Consider the following 10,226-nt stretch of genomic DNA (forward strand, 5'->3'; position numbering starts at 1 on the left):
AAGAGAGAGGGTTAGGCTAGCTTTGGACATCTAAGGATATTATAGAAAAGATTACACAAGACAAAAAATAGGTAATCTTTCTCAAAAATGTATTTTATTTGTGCAACATTATAAAGAGGTAAAAGAAATACTTTACCTTTATAATCATTTGACTGAATATTAAAATTAGTTTTAATTCCTTAGAATGTCCTGACTAATGGTAAACAAAGGTCAAAGTCAAGTGCAGGTCAAGTGCTATAGTTTCCCAAATGAATGAGCCAGCTACAGTATGTGGAATTGATTATATCAATCCTACGGTACTTATTTTCACAAAAAATGTTTTTGAGCCCAGTCTTTCCCCAGTTTGCTAGTTGTACTCAGCAATTTTAGACAATGCAAGAAATAAAAATAAAAAAATTAATTTTTATTTTATATAAACTAAGTTAAAACTCTAGTTCTACATTGTACCATATAATGCACCAAAGGTCAGCAAATGTAAATATTTCCTGCTGCTAATAATAAAAGTGTAGTAAATATTAAATCAGTAGAAGAAAATACTTCGTACAATATATTTTTGGAAGGAATTGGTTTTCCTTGATATAATCTTAATGCAGTTTACTGGAACATTGGTAACAGATGGAATAATCAGACACATAGCTGTTACTGGGTTAGAGGTCCACAAAATAATCAACTAAATACTTGTTACGATTAGCTGAAATTTCTCCTTGAAGCATTGTCCTTCTCCAGGGCATTAAATTTCAGATCCTCTGAGAGTGAAGGGGAGATCGCATGTTAAACTAGTGGGTTCGTGAAAATCATGACACTCTTTGTAACATAAAGAAATACATTGCTTCAAGTTTCTGCATCTCAAAAAATACTCAAATATTTTTAGAATATTTTTCCCTGTGAATTAGACGATTGCTGTCATTTGTCTTTATATCTGTAAAACAATTCCACCTTGACCAGAAATATTCATTAAGAAGCAATGTGGGGTGCCATGGATTCGAAGTACTGCGTACTAAAGAGTTAGAGGCTTATGTGATCTTTGTTCTCTGAAGGAGAGGGATCTGGGAGCACTAGAGTCAGAAGGCAACAAAGGCTTGGCAGGGGGAGGGAAGAGGGGCAGGAGAAAAGGGGGGTGTGGGGCGGAGAGGGAGCACGGGGGAGAAATGACTGAGCTTCTTCCCGTTTCTGCTGTGCTGAGTCACTGAGAGACGCTGGTTTATCAAATTCATATTCATCATTTTGAACACTCAAAACAAAAGGCAGGAGGAAATTGTTCTACTTTCCCCCTTTCTCTTCCATCACTTCTTCTCTGGTATATTTTAACTCTGTATTGACAGTTACCACCTCCTGATAATAGGAGGTCCTGTAGGAAATAAACACATCACGCTAGAATTGTTGAGAAGGATGATGATGGAATTCTCAAATCTCTACCAAAATCAGAGCTGGAGTTATTATATCTACAAGCTAAGGAACATTTCTAACCCAGCACCCTATCACATTATCAGTGTCCTTACATAATTATTTTAACAGTGTAGTGTTTCATCCTTTCCTGTAAGTTATGGGCTGAAATGAACTATTCTGTTACCCATCCTACCCGCCATTTTGTCGTTTGATTTTCTTTGTGCACGTTCCCGGCATCCATATTTGTTTAGTAATAGTACCTTCTAATGTGATTTTTCAAGTTTCTTCAAAGTATTTTGGGTAAAGTGAATTAAAGTTGTGTTGTTCTGTAATGTTTACCAAATGATTCCAAAATGACAATAAGGTAATAAATCACTATTGTTCAAAAGTAAACACTTAATTTATTTTGTTCTTCTCTTTTTAAAATTTTTGTTCTCCAGTTTTATTGAGGTATAATTACTTTGTTATTCTCTATATAAATACATTATTTTAAAAATCTTTGTTAAACATTGTTTCCAGCCTCAAATATATATTTTAACAGGTACAAATATTGGAGCATTATAGTATTTTGTTAATTACCTGTAATTGCAATTAATTTTCAAATGTCATTCCTCTCTACCCATGATTAGATTTTTCCCGATTCTCTTGTTCTAATTTTTAGACAGCAGGACTCTCTTTTGGCACTTTTTCGTGTTCTTAAGAAGCAAAAACAAGTCTTTCTGCAGCTCTTACTATGTAATGAGAAGAACTAGCAAGAATGAGGCTGCAGTGGTCACATGAGTGGTGACTATTTCACTTATGAGGAAGCTCCCAGTGTCGTCTTTGATGTATTCTATTGTATCTGATTTTGATCAGGATTTTTAGAAAGTGCACTAATATCATAATTCTGTGTTGAAACACTCCTAACAAGTTCACTGCTTCTTTTCAGACTGGGAAGAAGAGCAGGTCAGCAGTCCAAACATTCTACGACTTATTTATCAAGGACGATTTCTACATGGCAATGTCACGTTAGGAGGTAATGGTCACCTACATGATGGGATTTAATGTCTGTCTCGTGGTTGCAGTATCCATATGTTTAAATGCTAGTGTCTGATTTTACTAAAAAATTACAACTTCAAACAGTATGAATTCTGCCTACTCTTTGATTTCGACTTCACATTTTGCATTCTGTTAAATTTAAGTTTAGCACTGTGGTGTTTACCACCTTGTGAAATAAACTCTATCCCATTATAGGTAGGAGTCCATACCTATTGTTCTATAAATGTCATTTTATTTACTTCTGGATAATAAAACTTAGATGTAATATTTTAAAGTTAAAGCCAGACACACAAACTAGGAAAAGTTTCTGATAATTGGTTTTCAAATGTAATACTGAGGAAATGTTTTCAGTTTGACTTAACTGGTACAGTTGCCATTCATGCAAGAGCACAGGTAAATGAGAGAGACAGTGCTGCGTGGTGATGGAAAGAGCAGATTTCAGACCCAGACTGTCCAAGTTGCCTCCGAGCTCCACTGCTCACTTGGACAAGTTACTTAAGTGCTTTGTGTCCCAGTTTCCTCAGAGTAAAATGGAACAGCAGTCATGCTGCCCTCCTGGGTTAGGAGGGTTAAATGAGTTTCTACATTCAAAGCATTTAGAACAATGTTTGGCACACAGTAGACACTTTTGTTAGCCATTGCTGCTTTCTACGTGACTGGGGAAATGTAGCTCAACAGTACCCCCTTGTGGATATATTTTCTACCATCAGCAGGCTTTGCTTTTACGTAGTATATGTATTTCAAAAACATTCTGATCATTAGAAATGTGCAGGCAAAGGAAGTGATGTACTTTAATATATCTTTGTTTAAATAGTGTCTGAGTTTTTTCTCTAAAGATAACAATGAAACATTTGCTTTTCCTTAAAGGTGGAATATTTTCATTCATTCAGCATATATTTATTCCTTATATGCCAACCCTGAGATCCAGGGTTGGACAAGGCACCTCTTCCTTCAAGGTGCTCCAGGATGACAGAGTAGAGACAGAATCTGCTATTAGAAGGTGGTGTGATCAGGGCTGGAGTACACGAGTGCCAATGATGATTATGACAGTATCGAGTAGGGAGGACATTTCAGGATATATTTCACACATAACCAAGTTTCAATGTCAGTGTAATGCCTGCTCTAAAAAGTGCTGATATCTACGAAGAGATATCTGCCATTTCAAACAGAGCTGCTTAGGTCTGTAGTTGTTTTTACAGCTCCTTGTGTAGTTACACAGACCAACTCTAATCTAAGAATTGACTGGTAGCTCCCTGGCTGTACTGGACAGGCATTGGACAACCTGCTACTGAGTGAACTCCTGGGTGATGTTCACGTGAAGGTTGGAAACGCGTGTTCTGGATGTTGTGCAGTGTCACAGCAGAGACAGAAGCGGCCCCAGGGGAGGACAGAGAACACATTCGGAGTCGTGTCCCTCTTACTTCAGCTCCTTTGATGCTGTTAGTATCAGCACCTGCTGTTTCTAGTCAAGATTCAGTGGAGAAGGAAAATCACAGTCCTCATCAATCCAAGTTTTAGCTTCAAATGGCCAGCCGTCTGCTGCTTCCCCCAGGCCTGGCCAACATTCCCTAAGTTGACATCTCAGTTCACGGACCTGTCTTCTGAGACCATTTCCCAACTGTCTCAAAACGATGATGATAGTGGTGGTGGTGGTAACATTTACTGAATGCCTTCTGTGTGCCAAGCCCTGAACTAAGCCCTCTCCCTGGATTGCTTCATTTAATCAATGGAACTGTTAAGGGGCAGGTGATAGAATTACTGTCTCCAGCTTAGGTGGAGGAAACAGGCACCAGGAAGCTTGATGGCTTTGTGTGCTTAAGTAGTTCCTGTATACCTGGATGTGTGTCATATTATTCTCTCTGTGTCTGAAATAGTTCATATTTATAAATATTTGTAATTTATGAATGAGAAAATCTTTTACAGGCTTGACTAGAAAGCAGTAATATCTAGAAAAATTCTGTGAAACATTTTTTTTTTAGCAGTTTTTTGTTTTTGCTTTTGTTTTTTCAAAATTTTTTTATTGGGGAATTGGAGGAGGGGAACAGCCAAGTTGTCCTTCAGTCTTAGTTGTGGAGGGAGCAGCAAGCTCAGCTCCAAGTCCAGTTGTGCCACTCAGCTCAAGGTGCTGAGTTCAGTTAGTTGCGGGTGGGCATAGCCACCAACCCACGTGGGAGTCGAACCAGCAGCCTTGTTGTTAAGAGTGTGTGCTCTATCCACTGAGCCATCTGGGCAGCAGCTCAGCTCAAGGTGCTGAGTTCAGTCTTAGTTGTGGGCGAGTGTCACCCACCTTCGAACAGGCAGTCTTGCCGTTAGGAGCACGTACTCTCACCAGCTGAGCCATCCTGCCACCTGTTGGTAGCTCAGCCGCAGCTCAGCTTGGGCGCAGCTCATTGGCCCATGTGGGAATCGAACTGAAGACCCTGTTGCTCAGAGCTTGCACTCTTGAGCAAGTTCTTAACCAACTGAGTCACTCGGCCAGCCTGTGAAACATTTTTTAAATTCCTTTTCTTTTCTCCTCTAAAGATTATTTTCAGTTTTAACCAATCATGAATTTTTCTTGTCCCGTTCCTTAAACAGCATGGTATATATGTCAAGCTAATGACTATAACAGGAATGTCTTAATTATAAAAATTGTTTGTAATAACATTAAGTTTAGAATATTATCAGAATATTAATTAATAACCTAATTTTATTTTTTTAAGAGATCCACTATCTGGTAAGAAGTTCAAGCTATTGAAGTCATACAAAAAGCAATCAAGTTTTAAAGGTTTCAGTCCTGGTTAGTGATTTCGATAGGTTGAAGTATATATAACAAATTGTCTTCTACTTTTCACACAGCATTAAAACTGCCTTTTGGCAAAACAACAGTGATGCATTTGGTGGCCAGAGAGACACTGCCAGAACCAAACTCTCAAGGTGAGCCGTGCTCTAGAGACGTGTTCCACTGAGCCACAGACACGCAGCCAGAAATGGCCAGTTTTCCCTAGCCATTCTGAGGGAAAGGAAGTTTTCATAGTTCATGAATAGAATTTGTTAAGCAAATGACCAGACATTTTGGAAACAGGCTAAGATTAAAAGGGCATTTATTATGGCTTTTTAATTTAAAAATGCAAACATTAAGAAACCTATTTGTTAACAAGCTTGGATGCTCTCCTCCCCCCACCTCTAATTGGAGCATTTTTACAGACAAGGCTTTCCTTCATTTTCCCAGGTCAGAGGAATCGGGAAAAGACGGGAGAGAGTAACTGTTGTGTAATCCTGTAAAGACTGTCTGCTAAGTGTGATGTGACGTCGTCCTTGTCTTCCATGCCGCTGGGACAGAAGAGACCCCACATTGCATCAGGAACCCTTAGCACATCTGCCTGTAAAGCCATGGAGTGAGTGATCACATGAGCACTGTCATCTTTTCTTGTGAAAGTAAAAAGAACCAAGAACATGTTTCACTATGACTTTTATTTCTAATACTTTTGTTTAAGTTGAGCAGTTTTAAAACATTGGTTTTTGAATGCAGTCCATCTCCAGGGGAAAAGTTAACAAGTTACCTTTCATAGCAGAAATGATTTTGCTGCCACAAAAATTGCCATCACCAGAACTAACAAATCAAGTGTTCCAAATACAGTTTGCACTAAACAAGTTTGATTGTTTTCTTCACCAGCAGAGTTTATAGCATAGTTCATGGTACCCAGAAATTCTCATATATACAATTCCACACTGGAAAACACTCAGCAACTAATGACCGTAATTACTGGGCCAACTGGAGAGGAAAAAATGGACAAGAAACTAAACTGTTGGGTGGATTCTACCACAGTCAGCCATGGTGGCTTCACTGGCACAGAACACTAAACGGAGGGTGACGACCTTCAGTGCAGCAAATGAAAAAACCATATGTGCCTGTTTAAAGCACTCAGTAGAGATCTGATGAGCGAATGGTTTTTCCTTTAACACGTGCCCTCTCCAGTTATAAGTAACCGAGACCTTGTTCATGTAGCACAAAAAGGGTGAGTGTGTTTCCTAGCCTTAATGTGGGAGGGGGAAGTTCCAATCACTCATAGACTTCCATTGTTGTGCAGAAATGTTAGGACACCTCATGTACTGTTCAGTTTTATGTATTTGAATATCAGCATTTGATTTTTTTCATAATTATTGCTCATCTGTGTCCAGTGTCACACTCACTCATTAGAATTCAGATGAATTCTTAAAATTAAAAAATTCTCCACAGTAACTAATTTGTTTCTTCATGTAGTTTGCATTTGGTATCAGTGCTTGCAGTTGTGTATTAAAATGAAAAGCTGATTTTTAAGGCATACGTGATTCAGGATGCCACTGTTTTGTTTTGTACCAATAACTTAAAAATTGATATGCTCAAAACAATTTGCACAGCACTAAAGCATGAGCAGTTTCATCTAAATCTGTAAAAACATAAAAGATTTTATATTTTTTCACTAGGAAGGAATGCTTCCTGGATGAAATTACAAATATGTGTAGAATATATTTAATTAAAACTTATAAAATACCTAACTATAGAACTTAAATTTAGATTGGGGTGTAGTACGTAGAGAACAATGTTCCATATAAATAATTTAGCCTTTATAAAAATGAAGTTACAGGCTGTCACGTTCTGTACTTAAATGAGCGTCCACGGTCCTTACAAACATTGAGTGTAAATGGTCTCAAATGGTCGGCTTCGTTTAGAGTGATCAGGTTACTTTACTCATTGTTAAAGCATTGATGAAAAGGCTTTCTATGCAGTAGAGCTACGAAAATATTGTTCATACTGATCAGAAATTTGTATAGAGCAGAGTTTTAAAATGAGTGTAAATAGCACTAAATGTTTTCCTTCTGCAACCTGTACTTATAGATTCTTTCTGTAAACTAAATAAAAAAAATATTGTAGTGCGTTTCAGTTGTAATATTAAAGGTCTTGATTAGGTCGATAATTGTTTAAGCACTATCTCATCGATGTTACAATTGTTTTCTGCTTATTTCTGAATCTTTAAAAAATTCATTTAATTAATATTCCATTGATACTTTTGGGAATTATTCACAACGTATCTTTGATATTTAACCTGGTTGATCTGTGCACAGTCACAATACATAGAATTATGTGGTCTCTGTTATCATTAAATGTTATATTCAAGAGATGTTAAATATTTATATGCTTTGTTCATTAGCTCAAATGTGAATTCTGTTAGTGTTCATGAAAGAAGAATCTGGTAGTTACTTAATTGGGCAATTAAGCCACTTATGGCTCTATTCCTCTTTTGTAAAACAAACTACTGGCAATTATTTTTAATACCTACTTTAATTCTAATTACTCTTCTGTTTTTCCAAAGTTAAAGACTATCAGCTAATTGTGATTGAATTTTTACAATGGTTAAAAATAGTCCCTCTTGGTTTTCAATATATTTCTCTGTGTTCCCACATTATAAATTTCCCTTTCACAAGACCTCAATTTAGAGTTTGTAAAATGGATAAACTTGTTTATTAGTAGAGAAAGAATTATGTCACTTAATATCATTGTTGTGCAGAATGAAAAAAAAAAAACTAGCAGTAAAATTATATATGGAAAACACCAAAAATTTAGATGCCTTAACAGTATAACGTGAAAATACTCAAATATCCCTTTTAAAACAGTTCCCTGGGTGGCCTGATGGTTGAATTATGGTTGGTCACAGCCAAGGCTCCTACTGAAGGTCCCCCTGCCAAAAATGACAGCTCACTTACCGAGAGGTGGGAGCTGCATAGACCCAGTGATGTGAAGCCTGGATCGTGGGCCCGTGACCCTGCCCAGTCTTGGTATCTAACTCATCTTTTACCTAAATTACCCTAGACTCTGTTAAATGTTCTGGGCAAGGCAAGCTTTTCTTCTCTATGAAATCCTCAGCATGTCTCCTTGACCTGAACTGTTTGTTTTCTCTTCAAGATAAGTTGTACCTCATGCTATCACAAAAACTATAGGATCTAACATAGTCACTCACATTAAATGAGGTTATCTCATAACATTTATCCTTTGTTTTATGCCACCTTGACTTTTGTCAAAGTAATTTCTGTTAGCCGATTATGGTGAACAATGTCTAATGTGAAAAGAAATTAAACTTTCTTCATCTGTTGTAGAATACCCTTCTTTTAAATGACTTCGCATAATTTTGGTGTATTTTCCTATTCTTTATCTCTCTACTGTTTTTCTCTTTTTTATCTTCAATTTATTTTATTACATTCTTCAGTAAAATCAGTACTGTGCTAGTCTTTATTCTTCTATATTTTACCAAAATCAAAGAGAAGCGATCAACCAAAATTTAGTGTGCCTTCATACCATCCTTATTGGGAACTGTCGCAGGCATGTCTTCAATTTCTTTCTATTACCATTTTCACAATATAGTCTTTTGTTAGCCAAACAGTGATTGGGTGGGAGGACGGCTTGAGAGAAGCGTGTGTAACCTCTCATTATGGCCGAAACACAGCTGCAGACTGCTGCCCGCTCTCTAGGCACCCTTTCCCTGGCCTAGGTGGAATGGGTTTCTTGGATGCGGGCCGTAGGTGACAGTCTGTGACTCCTCAGCTTATGCCCACTGGCCACTTGATGCCCTTCCTTCAGGAGACTGTACCATCTGTGAGCTGTTTTACAGACGTGGTGGAGGGGTGAATTCTAAAAGCGTTCTAATTCTCAGATAGTAAAGTTTAAACCACTACTAGAATATGAAAATGGATTTATTTAGTATTTGGTGGTCTTTGACAATGATGTTACAATGTCTGTCTTTTCATATTATTTCTTATGTCTGCCTTTTTATCTAATTGGCCACCCTCAAGAAACGCAGAGTAGACAGTGAATCACCACTTGGGAAGAGGGGATGTCAGTCTACTATGATTCAGCCAAATACAAAAGGAGTTGGGTGAGCAAACACACACCATATACTTCTTCACATGGCTCTGCAAGCGACTTGTTTTAAGTCTCAGGCAAAGACTCTCACTGGCTCTAGAGTGTAGGTAGTTGTTCCACATGCAGACATTATTCCGTATCTGATGTTTATTTTCTCCAGACTTGTTTTGGGCCTTATTTTGGTGTGAGAGAAGTCTACAATGTAGTGATGGAACTTTGCTCTATTTAAATAACACAAGGAAGGAACAGACTGTAGAAGGGAGTAGGGACTGACCATCAGGGGAGCTGGAACCCCAAGCTGCCAGTTGGTGCTGCATTTGTCCAGACATTGCACGTAATCATAAAATGTGGGTATTTCTTCATTTCTCAGTGGTCGGCCAGATGAGATGGTCTTTCCAGTCCTCTGGAGCCTGGCTTCCCTCATATTCCCTTCCTTATCTCACTGTTTTTTCCTCTGTGGGCATTTCTTTCCTGAATGCCACTCACTTGTGTGCTATTTTCCTGCATTGTTCTCAGAAGCATTTTTAAGAATCTGATGATTTGAACAGTGTTTTGACTGACACTGTCATTTGGTCCTCAGATTTCAGAATCCCCCGAGAAGAGCTGGGCTTTGAAGTTAGGCCTGGTTATTTAATCTTTGGGCTTCCTTTTTTTTTTTTTTAATATACAGAATAAGAATAATACCCATTTTGTATTCTTATTGGTTGTAAGGATTATTTTAAAATCAATATTTAGAGCACTGATTTGCCTAAGAACCCACGTGACAAAAGACACTTATCAGAGGCTTCCTGTCAGAAGGTGATTTCTAAGCTTCAACATATACTTCAAACTTCATGAAAATAGCTACAAAAATGTCAGAAGACATCTGGGTGATTCTATGTTCAAAGGCTTTGAAAAGGAAGGCAACAAGAAGTGGGAAGGTGGG

General features: G+C 37.8%; 1 protein-coding gene across 1 annotated transcript in view; it reads left to right on the forward strand.

Annotated features, from left to right (window-relative positions):
* UBL3 (ubiquitin like 3) overlaps positions 1-8,555 on the forward strand; it is a 63,561-nt gene extending 55,006 nt beyond the window's left edge. The window contains exons 3-5 of the mRNA XM_019666353.1: positions 2,315-2,401; positions 5,263-5,340; positions 5,636-8,555. Coding sequence (XP_019521898.1) covers positions 2,315-2,401; positions 5,263-5,340; positions 5,636-5,688 — 218 coding nt within the window. The 3' untranslated portion in view covers positions 5,689-8,555. The remainder of the gene's footprint in view (positions 1-2,314; positions 2,402-5,262; positions 5,341-5,635) is intronic.
* The last annotated feature ends 1,671 nt before the right edge of the window (positions 8,556-10,226 follow it).

Source organism: Hipposideros armiger, unplaced genomic scaffold, assembly GCF_001890085.2.
Source record: "Hipposideros armiger isolate ML-2016 unplaced genomic scaffold, ASM189008v1 scaffold_467, whole genome shotgun sequence".
In the NCBI taxonomy this organism is placed as follows: Eukaryota; Metazoa; Chordata; class Mammalia; order Chiroptera; family Hipposideridae; genus Hipposideros; species Hipposideros armiger.